The sequence below is a fragment of the Caretta caretta genome, chromosome 4 (assembly GCF_965140235.1).
Source record: "Caretta caretta isolate rCarCar2 chromosome 4, rCarCar1.hap1, whole genome shotgun sequence".
Classification (NCBI taxonomy): Eukaryota; Metazoa; Chordata; order Testudines; family Cheloniidae; genus Caretta; species Caretta caretta.
In genome coordinates, this window is record NC_134209.1 from 103185810 (window position 1) to 103203343 (window position 17534).

At 42.1% G+C, this 17534-nt stretch overlaps 2 protein-coding genes across 6 annotated transcripts in view; one reads left to right on the forward strand and one right to left on the reverse strand.

Annotated features, from left to right (window-relative positions):
- The window catches only part of CORIN (corin, serine peptidase), a 331431-nt gene that overhangs the window by 48386 nt on the left and 265511 nt on the right, over nt 1-17534 (forward strand). For all 5 annotated transcript variants that reach the window (XM_075127943.1, XM_075127945.1, XM_075127946.1 and 2 more), the window contains exon 2: nt 1296-1437. In XM_075127943.1, coding sequence (XP_074984044.1) covers nt 1296-1437 — 142 coding nt within the window. The remainder of the gene's footprint in view (nt 1-1295; nt 1438-17534) is intronic.
- On the reverse strand, nt 10700-12914 carry LOC142068294 (myb/SANT-like DNA-binding domain-containing protein 7). Its single transcript, XM_048848406.2, has 2 exons — nt 11977-12914; nt 10700-11388 (listed from the first exon to the last, which is right to left on the reverse strand). The coding sequence occupies exons 1-2, from the start codon at nt 12558-12560 to the stop codon at nt 11331-11333; spliced, it is 642 nt and encodes a 213-aa protein (XP_048704363.1). The 5' UTR covers nt 12561-12914; the 3' UTR covers nt 10700-11330.

Below are 17534 nucleotides of genomic sequence, written 5' to 3' on the forward strand. Positions count from 1 at the left end.
GCTCAAATAAATTGGTTAGTCTCTAAGGTGCTACAAGTACTCCTTTTCTTTTTACAGATAAGTTGGAAGTTGCCATACAAACGGTGAGAGGCTAATTAGTTAAGATGAGCTATTATCAGCAGGAGAAAAAAGCTTTTGTAGTGATAATCAAGATGGCCCATTTAGACAGTTGACAAGAAGGTGTGAGGATACTTAACTTAGATTTTCCTGACAAAGAACTTAGATAATTGCTCATATCACTCAACTGATAAGTCAGCTTTAGGGGAGACGCAGTCTGAAATTAATAACTTTACCATCCTATGACCTTATCAAATGCATGTTGTTCACCCTAGAGTCTTTCAAGCAAAAAAAAAAAAAATTTGTAGAATTTTAAATTTTTTAAAACCAGGATTATGTATGTACTTTTACAAAAATTGAATGACAATAAATCCACTCTTCCTGTTAAACATGTAAATAATTTGTTTTGTCTCTGTTTAAAAAGGACAGTATTTTTCTAGTAGACTGAAGCATAGGCCTGAATACAGTTCTGGCATATAAGGACTTTTTTTTTCTGGGTACATCATGCATTCTAAAACTTGATCCTTCAAAGACTTTTGCACATGTTTAACTTTATGCACATTGAGTAGTTACACTGAGTTCAGAAAATTCAACTTAAGATCCCTAGTCCTTCATGTCCCCATTTGTAAAGTGGAAATAATATTTATCAGCTTCAGAGTGTGCAGTGAGGAATAATAACTTACAGTTTGTAAAGTGTGTTGAAGATGTAAAAGCATCATGGTGCTTAAGAGCTGAGTATTATTATTTAAAACAGGATTTATAACAGACTGACAGATTCCTTAATAATATATCCTTGAAAAGATGGAGTCAGTTATGCAGCCATTAATAACTGTTTTTTTTAATGGACTACTTTCTGCACATCTGGGTAAGGTGGGCAGAATTTAGCCTCTATTGTTTAAAATTTTGTATGTATTTTATGACTGTCAAAATGCAATGACGTTCACTCAGCCTAACCATTTAAAAAGTTCAGCAAACAAGTTTCTGAAATGCTGGTGGTGGAGCTATACATTCTGACACATTGAAGAATGAGTTAAACATGTAACTTATGTGTACTGCTTATTTGTTGACAGGCCAGTTTAAATTTTTATATTACCTTTCATTCATGACCTAAATATATTTATGGCATATATTTCTGCAGTACTGCTGTTATGTGTATCAGATAACACTAGTCTTAAAATATATCATTGGAGTTTCCGAGTTACATCAGAATGATAAAACTGAACTCTTCTGTGTTTCAGGTCTTAAGAACAGATGAAGATAATATGGATGGTTGCTCTCAGAAGCTGGCTTCTGCCAAATACCTTCGACTTTTGCTACTAATACTGATTCCATGTATCTGTGCTCTCATCCTCCTATTGGTGATTCTGCTTACCTTTGTAGGTGAGTATTAGTCTTAACTAAAGAGAAGGAAGCTGAAATATAGTTGTATTTTAACAAGATGATACAAATAAGCACTATAAACTCACAGTGTAGTCTACTTGTAGAATGTAAACAAATGTCTTAGAACATCCACATAAAACTAAGTAAATTATGCTTTTTTTCAAGTTCTGCTATGCTGCTTCAGTTGCAGAGAATACCTGTTTTTGACTGTTTATGTTTAAAAATAATTAAAAAGTAATTGGGGAAACAATTTTTGAGTCTCTGAAAATTAATTTTTGATATACTTGCTGCCTTGGACATACATTATATTGATTGTTTTCAATAGTAACTCTTACAAGCACTTTTTGATAAGTTTTTAAATATATATATTTTATATATGTGTGTGTGTATGAAATAAATATATTTAAATATCTCTAAGTGGCACAACATATTGCTCCTTTACCATTACACACACCAATTTATAAACCTAATATCTATTTTCAGGAGAAAGTTAATGTACAAATAGCAATAAAACTTTCTGAACAGGCTACAAGATCTCCTCTCCTTCACCAATAAAATATAAGTGTTTTGTTATTAACTTTAAATACACATGATTTCAGAACCACAATCATATTTCACTGAAGATAGATTTGCAGATATACTTAATTTGTTAGTTACTCAGTCCATTAATTAATTGCAAATTTGATGTGGAATTAACACATTAATGATTTATTAGAGAGCAACAATTTAAAAAAAGCTAGTTCTTGGTTACCTTCACAGCAAAGTTGACGTGCCTGCAATTAAATCATACCTGTGATGAGAGAGAAAGTAGATAGCACATTATATAACTTTTTGCTTTTAGTTGTGTACAGTACTGTAGGGTTGTAGTTGCTTGTGTACTTTTGGGGGGTTTTTTTGCTCTTAAAGATTTTTTTTTTTTATTGAAATGCATTCAGTGGTTTAGCAGCATAGCTGTCTCTTATTTCAGTGCTGGATGATACTGCCTGCCTTTTTCACTTGAAGTATGTATCCATGAAACAGCGTTTTACTTCTCTTAGGGAGACTAAGGAATGTGCATTTTTTGCCAGTTCCAGAAAGATAGTAAAATATACAAAATTATCAGCTCTTTCCCTATTAAAAAATCAATCAGTCTAAAGAAATACCATATAATTGAAGCAGTTAGGATGTCTGGAAATAAAACTGAATCTGTATCGAGGTGACAGCTCTGCCTCTGCCAAATTCAAGTCACATTGAATCTTTATATTCATTTCAGTCTGTGGAGGATGACCTGCAACAAGACCCATAATGTCTGGTCTTCTCATTGTGCTTAGGATGGGTGGCCAGATTAAAAACCTAATGAATGTGGTGACTGATAACTAAGTCTTGGGATCTATCTTTAAACTGAGAACAGACTGAAGTGGATTAAGATCATATAAGTCTGACAATTAGGAAATGTGATACCCCACCCCCAGTTCATTTCCTGGTGTTTAGCATTCCATCTGAATCCTTTATATCCTTTGCCCTAGATTTTCACTATTAAATGAGAAAGTAGATGAAGAAAGGTAGGTGTGTTTTTCTGTCATACTCAATCTATTCCTTAGAAGAAAGTGTCTACATAATACATACTGAAATTGTACTGCAAAATGCTCAGGCAAAAGGGGCCTGATTCTGAACTTACTTAGCCAGCATAAACCACTAAAATCAATGAAATTACACTAGTGTAAAACTAGTATATGTGTGAGGAGAATCAGACCCAATGTTATTGGTCAGGTCTAATGTATGGGACACCCATAAATCAGTAAAACTGTCTCCAGCATCCTTTAAGATTATTCTGATTATTATTTTTTATTCTTTTTTCCTAGAGCAATTAGAACAGCTTTAGTTTAAAGCACACTGATGACACAAGTAGACCTCTTTTCCAGGCTGTCTAGAAATAAATGGATAATTCTAAGGGCATCCTTAAAGTGTATGTGATGTCAGAATAATGTAACAGGCTACATCCAGGTCATTAATTCAAATTCAGATCAGATCAGTTTCCAGTGCTGTAAATCTGATATCTTTCATCACTTCTAGATTTGTGTGTTTTTTAAGGAATGAGAAAAAGCTTTTTTGTAATGGAAAGGGCAAAATCTTTTTAAGCTTTGTTAGTCTGTGCTCACATACTACACCTTGGTGCCCTAGAAAGAATAATAGATGCTTGAAACATGAATGGAGAATTCCAATGTGTCATTTGGAACTTTACATTCTATTGCTGAAATTAACTTTCTCTTCTTAACTTTGGTTACTACGTCTATTAGAAAATTGGGAACATTTTGGCTACATTTTGCAGGCAAAGAGTTTAATTTCTTATTGAAAACTTTTAGGAAAATGTTCTATTACTGCTGCTGTTTTCAATTATTTTCATAAGATAAGGCAGGTACACACACGTATGTGCACACATAGTATTGAGCTGATATAAAATATTTCCATTCACCCTGCTAAATATACATGTATCAACCTTCTGACTTTCTCCTTATCCTAATGCAGACTTCTGGATAGGCTGTTCTCATCTTCCTAGTTCTGATGTAAAATAAATCTGGAATCCAGTATGAGGCAACTGGGGCTGTACAGCTCTATAGTCTAGTGATTTGAGGTATCCTACCTGAGATGCTTTAAAAAGCTGATGTTCAGAAAATGCTGAGCACTCACTCCCTGAAAATCAGGCCCCTCTAAGGTGTCTAAAGTAAGGTACCCCAAATCACTAGTCACCCTTGAAAAATTGGGCCATGAAATTTTATTAATCTGTATGCAGAGAAGAAAAGGCAATGTAAGTAATGAACAAGGAGGTGCAAATTAATATGACTATCTGGCAAAATTATGTTAAAGTAGATATAACAAGGGGCTTTTAAACTCCATACACAAAAGTCACACTTAGTTTAAAATCTCACTGCAGAAATAAGGAATATATTTCTCTGAAAGCTTTTGCATTCTTTTATATGCGTATGCTTCTTGATTCTGGCTGTTCTTCTATCCCTTACTTGCCAGAAAATATGGCACATTTCTGAACCTATCAAGAGGATGCTTTGTTCTTCTCATATGAAGTGAAAGCAGTGATCTCAGCTGCTGTTGAGGAAATTTGGCTTTCAGAACAAACCTGACACTCCTACTTTATTAAGTGGCTGGGTCATATCACAAAGGAGAGACAGAGAGAGTGGGGATTGGGAATCCTCCTTCTTTAAGGGCCATAGGCTAGTTTGTGGACTGCCTAAATAATTAAACTTTGAAGGAAACAAAGGGGTGGATTTTACAAGGTTCTAATCTCTTACAACTCCCCTTGATATTGATGGGCATTGAGAATAATCAGCACCTGATGAGATTGGACCCTAATTTCTTGCTCTCCTGACAGAAGCATAGTTGTGAGCTAGTTGTTAGAGTGAGTGTGGAGGTTCACAAAATGATCCATTAAGGCCACTTCATACAGTTTAAATTTGTCTGGAGTTACAAGCTACAGAGAAATCATATTATGGTGCATCATAGCCTACATAGTCTGCTGATATGTGATGGGGGAAAAGAGGCAGAAAGGGAAGACATTCTGAAAATTTCAGATGTCATAAAAATGAGAAATGAAATGAATAGGCTCAGTTTAGAACAGCTCTCTGATTTCTGTGTGGCAGGGGGCAATCTCTAAACTAACTCTTGTTTAATAGTTATAAAAGGCACATCCCCTTTTTTATTTTTTATTTTTATTTTTTGTTAGGACATTACAGATTTTACTTACAAATGTGCTTACATTTTAAAATATGGTACGTGTTAAACTTACAGAGTTGTCTTCCTTTTAAAGAAAAGGAGCAGTTGATAGAAATACAATAAGTTAAAGTAGAATTCATTTGGATTATTTAAAAAAAAAACAATAACTGATGCCATGGTTTGAATAGCTCCTTAGAAGAGGTTAAATATAAAGCAAGAAGACCATCTTGAACGTAAGCTTGCATTTATAATCTATGGGCCATGTTCTACAATCATTACTCACATTGAGTGGTACCTTGCTTCTTGAGTAATCAAGCAAATATTACTGGCTTTAAAAATAAACCTTTTCCTACAAAGGCTAGAAAACATCGCTCACTACTGTTTTTGGCTTGAGAAGTTAATTATCCTTCACCTTTGAATAATTTTTAAAACAATATTGAGTCACTTCTGAATTAAATAAAAAAAAATTTTCGATGGGGCACAGCTGCTTAGCAATAGCAAACTCTAGTAGGGAAAACAAAACTATTTGATATTCATTGGAACATAATTGAAAGTCAGTCAGTTATTAAAAAAGACCAAGAAATAGGATCTGGAGGATCTTGTGTAGATACAGCATTTCACTTCTTATATACTTACTTCTGTGTGGTCCTCTACCATAAACAAAGGGAATCTTGAGTAGGAGGAGAGAGGTTATTTTACCTCTGTGATTGGCCCTATTGCGACTGCTGCTGGAATATGGTGTCCAGTTCTGGTGTTCACAATTCAAGAAGGATGTTGATAAATTGGAGAGGGTTCAGAGAAGAGCCACAAGAATGATTAAAGGATAAGAAAACATGCCTTACAATGATAGAAGCAAGGAGCTCAATCTATTTAGCTTAACAAAGAGAAGGTAAAGGGGTGACTTGATTACAGACAATAAGTATGTACGTGGGGAACAAATATTTAATAATGGGTTCTTCAATCTAGCAGAAAAAGGTATACCATAAGCCTGTGGTTAGAAGTTGAAGCTAGACAAATACAGGCTGGAAATAAGGTATACATTTTTAACAGTGAGAATAATTAACTATTGGAACAATTTACTAAGCGTCGTGGTGGATTCTCAGTCACTGAGCATTTTTGGTTAGCGTGCACAATATGAAACCCCTACATTTTTTGAGGAAGCTAGCCGTACTGGTACAAAATAAAATGCCTTTTGGCTGCACAGATATAGTGGAATGGCTTGCTATAACTGAATTAAGGCCACAGAAAATTTGCTTTTTTTTTTTTTTTTTTTTTTAAGGAAACCATCTTGAGCCGTGAATAATGAGACGTTAGAGAGCGTAACATTTTATGTTCACCATGCCCTAAAAGCTACTGATATTCCTCCTAGTCTCAGTGTTATCAGGCCTCAAGTTTCCAAAATATAACACAACCTCAGAATCCACAGTAGCTCCTGGCATAGAGGCATAAAACTTGACCTTCTGGAAGCAAGACAAAACATCAGCAATGCCATTGTCAATACTCAGTCTGATTTGCTATAAACAGATGTTCAGAGTTAGGAACTTTAACAAAAAAGTGTGAACAAGCCACTTGTTCCTGGGAGATAGTGTGCAGAGGGATGTGGCATTGGACAAGAAAACTATCTGCTTATTCTTGAATCTGTCTCTCCATATGCAAATAGGACAGGGAAGCATTTCAAGAAGATAGTATCCAGAACCAGCCTCCATGTGTCCTAATCTGCAAGCCTCCACTCCATGTACTAATTCCCTTTAAAGAATTCCCCATCACTGAATTCCCTGGAAGCTTGGAACAATACATGTAGCTCTGAGCCCAGTTCCCAAACAAATTGCCAGAACATGACACCATTGTATCTAATGCAGAATGGTTTCTCCATCTTCAAGTGACTTCTGCAACCCAAAAAATAAATGTGGCAAGCTGGAGTGCATGCACACATAGTGTGATGGCTGAGACATGTTTTCAGCAAAAGTGTTGCTGGGGAGCCAATCAAGCAACACTCAGGGTATGTCTACACTACGAAATTAGGTCGAATTTATAGAAGTCGGTTTTATAGAAATCGGTTTTATATATTCGAGTGTGTGTGTCCCCACAGAAAATGCTCTAAGTGCATTAACTCGGCGGAGCGCTTCCACAGTACCGAGGCAAGCGTCGACTTCCGGAGCGTTGCACTGTGGGTAGCTATCCCACAGTTCCCGCAGTCTCCGCTGCCCATTGGAATTCTGGGTTGAGATCCCAATGCCTGATGGGGCTAAAACATTGTCGCGGGTGGTTCTGGGTACATATCGTCAGCCCCCCGTTCCCTCCCTCCCCCCGTGAAAGCAAGGGCAGACAATCATTTCGCGCCTTTTTTCCTGAGTTACCTGTGCAGACGCCATACCACGGCAAGCATGGAGCCCGCTCAGGTAACCGTCACCCTATGTCTCCTGGGTGCAGACGCGGTACGGCATTGCTACACAGTAGCAGCAACCCCTTGCCTTGTGGCAGCAGACGGTACAGTACGACTGGTAGCCGTCATCGTCATGTCTGAGGTGCTCCTGGTCGCCTCTGTGAGGTCGATCAGGAGCGCCTGGGCAGACATGGGCGCAGGGACTAAATTTGGAGTGACTTGAGCAGGTCATTCTCTTTAGTCCTGCAGTCAGTCCTATTGAACCGTCTCATGGTGAGCGGGCAGGCGATATGGACTGCTAGCAGTCGTACTGTACCATCTTCTGCCGAGCAGCCATGAGATGTGGATGGCATGCAGTCCTTCTGCACCGTCTGCTGCCAGCCAAAGATGTAAAAGATAGATGGAGTGGATCAAAACAAGAAATAGACCAGATTTGTTTTGTACTCATTTGCTTCCCCCCCTCCCCTGTCTAGGGGACTCATTCTTCTAGATCACACTGCAGTCACTTACAGAGAAGGTGCAGCGAGGTAAATCTAGCCATGTATCAATCAGAGGCCAGGCTAACCTTCTTGTTCCAATAAGGACAATAACTTAGGTGCACCATTTCTTATTGGAACCCTCCGTGAAGTCCTGCCCGAAATACTCCTTGATGTAAATCCACCCCCTTTGTTGATTTTAGCTCCCTGAAGCCAACCCTGTAAGCGCCCCTCCCAGCGTCAGAGCAATGGCAAACAATCGGGCATCTGAGAGTGCTGTCCAGAGCAGTCACAATGGAGCACTCTGATGGGGCTAAAACATTGTCGCGGGTGGTTCTGGGTACGTATCGTCAGGCCCCCGTTCCCTCCGTGAAAGCAAGGGCAGACAATCATTTCACGCCTTTTTTCCTGAGTTACCTGTGCAGACGCCATACCACGGCAAGCATGGAGCCAGCTCAGGTAACCGTCACCCTATGTCTCCTGGGTGCTGGCAGACGCGGTACGGCTTTGCTGCACAGTAGCAGCAACCCATTGCCTTCTGGCAGCAGACGGTGCAATACGATTGGTAGTCGTCCTCGTCGTGTCCGAGGTGCTCCTGGCCACGTCGGCTGGGAGCGCCTGGGCAGACATGGGCGCAGGGACTAAATTTGGAGTGACTTGACCAGGTCATTCTCTTTAGTCCTGCAGTCAGTCCTATTGAACCGTCTTATGGTGAGCGGGCAGGCGATACGGACTGCTAGCAGTCGTACTGTACCATCTTCTGCCAGGCAGGCAAGAGATGAGGATTGCTAGCAGTCGTATTGTACCATCTTATGCCAGGCAGGCAAGAGATGAAGATGGCTAGCAGTCGTACTGTACCATCTTCTGCCGAGCAGCCATGAGATGTGGATGGCATGCAGTCCTTCTGCACCGTCTGCTGCCAGCCAAAGATGTAAAAGATAGATGGAGTGGGTCAGAACAAGAAATAGACCAGATTTGTTTTGTACTCATTTGCCTCCTCCCCTGTCTAGATCACACTGCAGTCATTCACAGAGAAGGTGCAGCGAGGTAAATCTAGCCATGTATCAATCAGAGGCCAGGCTAACCTCCTTGTTCCAATAACAACGATAACTTAGGTGCACCATTTCTTATTGGAACCCTCCGTGCAGTCCTGCCTGAAATACTCCTTGATGTACAGGCACACCCTTTGTTGATTTTAGCTCCCTGAAGCCAACCCTGTAAGCCGTGTCGTCAGTCGCCCCTCCCTCCGTCAGAGCAACGGCAGACAATCGTTCCGCGCCTTTTTTCTGTGCGGACGCCATACCAAGGCAAGCATGGAGGCCGCTCAGCTCACTTTGGCAATTAGGAGCACATTAACCACCACACGCATTATCCAGCAGTATATGCAGCACCAGAACCTGGCAAAGCGATACCGGGCGAGGAGGCGACGTCAGCGCGGTCCCGTGAGTGATCAGGACATGGACACAGATTTCTCTGAAAGCATGGGCCCTGAGAATGCATGCATCATGGTGCTAATGGGGCAGGTTCATGCTGTGGAACGCCGATTCTGGGCTCGGGAAACAAGCACAGACTGGTGGGACCGCATAGTGTTGCAGGTCTGGGACGATTCCCAGTGGCTGCGAAACTTTTGCATGCGTAGGGGCACTTTCATGGAACTTTGTGACTTGCTTTCCCCTGTCCTGAAGCGCATGAATACCAAGATGAGAGCAGCCCTCACAGTTGAGAAGCGAGTGGCGATAGCCCTGTGGAAGCTTGCAACGCCAGACAGCTACCGGTCAGTTGGGAATCAATTTGGAGTGGGCAAATCTACTGTGGGGGCTGCTGTGATGCAAGTAGCCCACGCAATCAAAGATCTGCTGATATCAAGGGTAGTGACCCTGGGAAATGTGCAGGTCATAGTGGATGGCTTTGCTGCAATGGGATTCCCTAACTGTGGTGGGGCTATAGACGGAACCCATATCCCTATCTTGGCACCGGAGCACCAAGCCGCCGAGTACATAAACCGCAAGGGGTACTTTTTGATAGTGCTGCAAGCTCTGGTGGATCACAAGGGACGTTTCACCAACATCAACGTGGGATGGCTGGGAAAGGTGCATGATGCTCGCATCTTCAGGAACTCTGGTCTGTTTCAAAAGCTGCAGGAAGGGACTTTATTCCCAGACCAGAAAATAACTGTTGGGGATGTTGAAAATGCCTATATGTATCCTTGGGGACCCAGCCTACCCCTTAATGCCATGGCTCATGAAGCCGTACACAGGCAGCCTGGACAGTAGTCAGGAGCTGTTCAACTACAGGCTGAGCAAGTGCAGAATGGTGGTAGAATGTGCATTTGGACGTTTAAAGGCGCGCTGGCGCAGTTTACTGACTCGCTTAGACCTCAGCGAAACCAATATTCCCACTGTTATTACTGCTTGCTGTGTGCTCCACAATATCTGTGAGAGTAAGGGGGAGACGTTTATGGCGGGGTGGGAGGTTGAGGCAAATCGCCTAGCTGCTGGTTACGCGCAGCCAGACACCAGGGCGGTTAGAAGAGCACAGGAGGGCGCAGTACGCATCAGAGAAGCTTTGAAAACCAGTTTCATGACTGGCCAGGCTACGGTGTGAAAGTTCTGTTTGTTTCTCCTTGATGAAACCCCCCGCCCCTTGGTTCACTCTACTTCCCTGTAAGCTAACCACCCTCCCCTCCTCCCTTTAATCATTGCTTGCAGAGGCAATAAAGTCATTGCTGCTTCACAGTCATGCATTCGTTATTCATTCATCACACAAATAGGGGGATGACTACCAAGGTATCCCAGGAGGGGTGGTGGAGGAGGGAAGGAAAATGCCACACAGCACTTTAAGCACAGCACTTTAAAAGTTTACAACTTTAAAATTTATTGAATGACAGCCTTCTTTTTTTTGGGCAATCCTCTGTGGTGGAGTGGCTGGTTGGCCGGAGGCCCCCCCACCGCGTTCTTGGGCGTCTGGGTGTGGAGACTATGGAACTTGGGGAGGAGGGCGGTTGGTTACAGAGGGGCAGCAGTGGCAGTCTGTGCTCCAGCTGCCTTTGCTGCAGCTCAACCATACACTGGAGCATACTGGATTGGTCCTGCAGCAGCCTCAGCATTGAATCCTGCCTCCTCTCATCACGCTGCCGCCACATTTGAGCTTCAGCCCTGTCTTCAGCCCGCCACTTACTCTCTTCAGCCCTCCACCACTCCTCCCGGTCATTTTGTGCTTTCCTGCACTCTGACATTATTTGCCTCCACGCATTCGTCTGTGCTCTGTCAGTGTGGGAGGACAGCATGAGCTCGGAGAACATTTCATCGCGAGTGCGTTTTTTTTTCTTTCTAAGCTTCACTAGCCTCTGGGAAGGAGAAGATCCTGTGATCATTGAAACACATGCAGCTGGTGGAGAAAAAAAAAGGGACAGCGGTATTTAAAAAGACACATTTTATAAAACAGTCGCTACACTCTTTCAGGGTAAACCTTGCTGTTAACATTACATATATAGCACATGTGCTTTCGTTACAAGGTCGCATTTTGCCTCCTCTCACCGCGTGACTACCCCCTCAACCTTCTCCCCTCCCTGTGGCTAACAGCGGGGAACATTTCTGTTTAGCCACAGGCAAACAGCCCAGCAGGAATGGGCTCCTCTGAGTGTCCCCTGAAGAAAAGCACTCTATTTCAACCAGGTGACCATGAATTATATCTCACTCTCCTGAGGATAACACAGAGAGATAAAGAACGGATTTTGGTTGAATGCCAGCAAACATACACTGCAATGCTTTGTTCTACAGTGATTCCCGAGTACGTGTTACTGGCCTGGAGTGGTAAAGTGTCCTACCATGAAGGACGAAATAAGGCTGCCCTCCCCAGAAACCTTTTGCAAAGGCTTTAGGACTACATCTAGGAGAACCGCAAATGCCAGGGCAAAGTAATCCTTTCACATGCTTGCTTTTAAACCATGTATAGCATTTTAAAAGGTACACTCACCAGAGGTCCCTTCTCCGCCTGCTGGGTCCAGGAGGCAGCCTTGGGTGGGTTCGGGGGGGTACTGGCTCCAGGTCTAGGGTGAGAAACAGTTCCTGGCTGTCGGGAAAACCGGTTTCTCCGCTTGCTTGCTGTGAGCTATCTACAACCTCCTCCTCATCATCATCTTCTTCGTCCCCAAAACCTACTTCCGTATTGCCTCCATCTCCATTGAAGGAGTCAAACAACACGGCTGGGGTAGTGGTGGCCGAACCCCCTAAAATGGCATGCAGCTCATCATAGAAGCGGCATGTTTGGGGCTCTGACCCAGAGCGGCTGTTCGCCTCTCTGGTTTTCTGGTAGGCTTGCCTCAGCTCCTTCAGTTTCACGCGGCACTGCTTCGCATCCCTGTTATGGCCTCTGTCCTTCATGCCCTGGGAGATTTTCAGAAAGGTTTTGGCATTTCGAAAACTGGAACGGAGTTCTGATAGCACGGATTCCTCTCCCCAAACAGCGATCAGATCCCGTACCTCCCGTTCGGTCCATGCTGGAGCTCTTTTGCGATTCTGGGACTCCATCATGGTCACCTGTGCTGATGAGCTTTGCATGGTCACCTGCAGCTTGCCACGCTGGCCAAACAGGAAATGAGATTCAAAAGTTCGCGGTTCTTTTCCTGTCTACCTGGCCAGTGCATCTGAGTTGAGAGTGCTGTCCAGAGCGGTCAGAATGGAGCACTCTGGGATAGCTCCCGGAGGCCAATACCATCGAATTGTGTCCACAGTACCCCAAATTCGACCCGGCAACGTCGATTTAAGCGCTAATCCACTTGTCAGGGGTGGAGTAAGGAAATCGATTTTAAGAGCCCTTTAAGTCGAAATAAAGGGCTTCATTGTGTGGACGGGTGCAGGTTTAAATCGATTTAACGCTGCTAAATTCGACCTAAAGTCCTAGTGTAGACCAGGGCTCAGTGGCCAGTGCAAAGGGATTGATTAACATTGTTACAGACTTTCAGACTGATTTCTGAGATGCAGTGGTGGCTTTAGGTCAATGTTATATTCATTTAGGTTTATAAGAGCCCCAGTAGGTACCTATGCTTGTCTTGGGCAATGCAGGCAGAAAGACAAGACACCAGAAATGTGGTTTAGCAAGGCCACAGCTTTATTAAACAATACATCTAAGAACTACTGGGCAATAACTCATTCAGTGCAGGTCATCCCTCCTATTGCAATCTGAATGGCTGCCATCATCCTCCCCACCCCAATAAATTGGTCCCAGCGCCATTTCATGCTCCCTATCACTCTCCCCTTGTATAAGGGATAAGAGGGTAGAGAAGATGGGGTTGTCTCCTCATTGTATCAGACATTAGGAGCTCTGCCCCACCTTCTTTAGGGGATACCTTCTCCTAATCCACTTCCAATTCCAGTTGATCAGGGAAACAGACCCCTTACTGAACAATCTGAACTGGGCACCTGCCAAGTTGTGCCAGTTGTGACAAAATGAGTTTTACAAGTGAACCTACCCCACCGAGTCCCTGCACTGCTGAGAGGAAGGTAAAAAACCCACCCCTCCCAGTCCAGTTTGGCAGTGAGGGCAAAATTCCTTCCTAGCCCCATAAAGTTAATTAGCATAATACCCACAGCAAGGCTGCCACACTGGATCCTACTCTAATTTCAAGAGAGGAAGGAGGGGGAAGCTCTTCTTCCTAGCACAGAATGGCACCCTTGAGCAGGCAGAAGGGCTTATAAGACCTCCCCACTGAGTATGTGGGAGTGAATAGGCTTATGTTGCACTCTGTCTTACCAATCAGCAACAGAGTGCCATCCTCCTCCTCTCTTCAAGCCCATGAGGAAGGGAGGGGATGCAGCAATCCTTAAAGGGGCAAAGGCTTTTTCTTTCCCAGACAAAGCCCCCCACCTCTGAGGCTGCAGAGGGGCACTCTGGGCTCTATTTACATTACAGTAAAATATACAACTATTTAGGGCTTTACAGGCTTATAACAAACACCTTGAATGCACCCTAGAAGCCTGTTTGCAGAGAGTGCAGGTCTTGGACAACTGTAATGTGCTCCTGATAAGAAACTCCTGAGTAGTAAACCAGCCACTGCATTCTGCGATTGCTTTAGTTTATGAGTGATCTCAGTGTATATCCCAAATTAAGCACTAAGCATATTACTGTTACCTACTCATTTCAAAGGGCCCAGTGCTGGGTCAGTTCCTGGTTGAGATAAGGACTAGAATGAGCTGTGATATCCAGTGGTTTGCCTATCCTGGCAGGATTGACCAACACCTACTCTCCCACCACAAATTGTCAAAACATCAAAGTCCGGTATTCAAATTGCCTTCCACCTCCAACCCTATACGTTTCAGTATCTGCAATAGGACGAGCCTCGGGCTGAGCCTGCTGAGGAGGTACCAGTAGATATTTGCTAACTAATTACAGAAATATTTTTAACCAATCATAAACCAATATTTTGTTCTCTCTCTAACTGTTTGATCTGTTACATACTCTTCATTAGGCTCTTTGCTTTGTTTGATCACATTTTTAGACTAGCCTGACCTTTCCTGCTGTAGGAATGGCCTAGAAGTCACCCTCACTACACACAGCCAAAATTGCCATTTAATCCTCTTTGTTTGGCTTCTAGCTTAGAGTATGTGAATCTTTTTTTAGATCTCATCACTGTCTGTTGCACATCTTTAAATAAAATATTAATTTTCCACTAGCAAATAACAACTGGAAAATGATCAGTAAAGTTTGGCATGGTATTGTTGGCATGGTATTGCTCTGAACTGAATGAGCTTAGCGCATATCTCTCATTTTTATACTAAACATACTGATTGCCAGTGTGCTATATGCTTCCATCATCTGGTCATCTCCAAATGTAGTTTGAGACACAAATCCAAAACAGATACGTTTATTAACTTTGATATTTGGCCGCAGTTATGATTTACTATATATATCTATATATGCAGACACATGTCTGCAGAGTATTTTGATACAACACACATATGTAAATGAATGAAATCCATAGTGTATCTTTTTTATATAATGCATGTTGTAGTGTATTGTTTAAAGAGAAAAGGAGGACTTGTGGCACCTTAGAGACTAACCAATTTATTTGAGCATGAGCTTTCGTGAGCTACAGCTCACTTCATCAGATGTATACCGTGGAAACTGCAGCAGACTTTATATACACACAGAGAATATGAAACAATACCTCCTCCCACCCCACTGTCCTGCTGGTAATAGCTTATCTAAAGTGATCAACAGGTGGGCCATTTCCAGCACAAATCCAGGTTTTCTCACCCTCCACCCCCCCACACAAATTCACTCTCCTGCTGGTGCTAGCCCATCCAAAGTGACAACTCTTTACATAATCAAGTCAGGCTATTTCCTGCATAGATCCAGGTTTTCTCACATTCCCCCCACCCCCATACACACACAAACTCACTCTCCTGCTGGTAATAGCTCATCTAAACTGACCACTCTCCAAGTTTAAATCCAAGTTAAACCAGAACATCTGGGGGGGGGGGTAGGAAAAAACAAGAGGAAACAGGCTACCCTGCATAATGACTTAGCCACTCCCAGTCTCTATTTAAGCCTAAATTAATAGTATTCAATTTGCAAATGAATTCCAATTCAGCAGTTTCTCGCTGGAGTCTGGATTTGAAGTTTTTTTGTTTTAAGATAGTGACCTTCATGTCTGTGATTGCGTGACCAGAGAGATTGAAGTGTTCTCCGACTGGTTTATGAATGTTATAATTCTTGACATCTGATTTGTGTCCATTTATTCTTTTACGTAGAGACTGTCCAGTTTGACCAATGTACATGGCAGAGGGGCATTGCTGGCACATGATGGCATATATCATATATCATATATTATAACATTCATAAACCAGTCGGAGAACACTTCAATCTCTCTGGTCACGCAATCACAGACATGAAGGTCGCTATCTTAAAACAAAAAAACTTCAAATCCAGACTCCAGCGAGAAACTGCTGAATTGGAATTCATTTGCAAATTGGATACTATTAATTTAGGCTTAAATAGAGACTGGGAGTGGCTAAGTCATTATGCAGGGTAGCCTGTTTCCTCTTGTTTTTTCCTACCCCCCCCCCCCCAGATGTTCTGGTTTAACTTGGATTTAAACTTGGAGAGTGGTCAGTTTAGATGAGCTATTACCAGCAGGAGAGTGAGTTTGTGTGTGTATGGGGGTGGGGGGGATGTGAGAAAACCTGGATCTATGCAGGAAATAGCCCGACTTGATTATGTAAAGAGTTGTCACTTTGGATGGGCTAGCACCAGCAGGAGAGTGAATTTGTGGGGGGGGGTGGAGGGTGAGAAAACCTGGATTTATGCTGGAAATGGCCCACCTGTTGATCACTTTAGATAAGCTATTACCAGCAGGACAGCGGGGTGGGAGGAGGTATTGTTTCATATTCTCTGTGTGTATATAAAGTCTGCTGCAGTTTCCACGGTATACATCTGATGAAGTGAGCTGTAGCTCACAAAAGCTCATGCTCAAATAAATTGGTTAGCCTCTAAGGTGCCACAAGTCCTCCTTTTCTTTTTGCGAATACAGACTAACACGGCTGTTCCTCTGAAACCTGTATTGTTTAAGACGTTGCAGAGACCCAGCTCTAAGTACCTTGGAGATATATAAAATATTGTTTTAAAGCCTCATGGTGGAGCTCCTCAAGGAATCTCTAATCAGTGGGAGTTAGGTGCCTAAATACTTTTGAGGATCTGGGATTGTGCTCTTTTCTTATGAGCCTTGAAATTAACTGGTTCCGCTAGACTTTCTGGAACGTTGTTCCCAGATGAAAAACCATTTCTGTTAAAATTAGGTTAAAGTTTAAGGGTATGTAGCTGTAATTTAGGGATTAAAATCCTTATAAGAACACTGGAGTTATACAAAACCAAAACCAAACAACTGCTAGAAACCTATGAAATTCAAATTTAAGGTCAAATTTAGCATATGCCCAAAGGTTTGAATGTATGGTAATATCCCAAAAGCCATAGCTCTGCCTCCACAATGACACCAGCCTCTTAGTTTCCCTTCTTTGCTACCTTTCTACCTTCTTTGAAAGATTTATTTTATTCTAAGGACTTTTAAAGGGCTGAGAGAGTGGGGTGAAGAGAGTTGTATTAATTTAGATGTAATATATAGGCTAAAGGTATTAAGGTAACTTTGTTGCTGTCTAAAATTAAATTGTATTAAATAAGGTCTCTGAGGTTTAGTATATGGAGACGTTAGCCTGCCTAGTACTATTTAGTAAATACACTATTAAAACCCTTTTAACTTCTTCTTAAAGATAAAGAAAAGAGGGAAATACAGTTAAAATATTTGAAATTTAAAGCATTAAATTAAGCTTTTATTTTAACAATATTTTTTTCCTTTTAGTTGGAGAGAATTTTAGAGGGGAAAAAACCCTGTGCTTGACTGTATTTTTTAGATGGTATTGAAGATGGTAATAACTCTTTTTGGGTAAAAGAGACGAAATTAGTTGAGATGAGCTGGAGCTGTTAAAGTCTGATCCCATGTCATCTCAGGTTGTGTTTGGGATTCAACTGGAGGCAGCAGA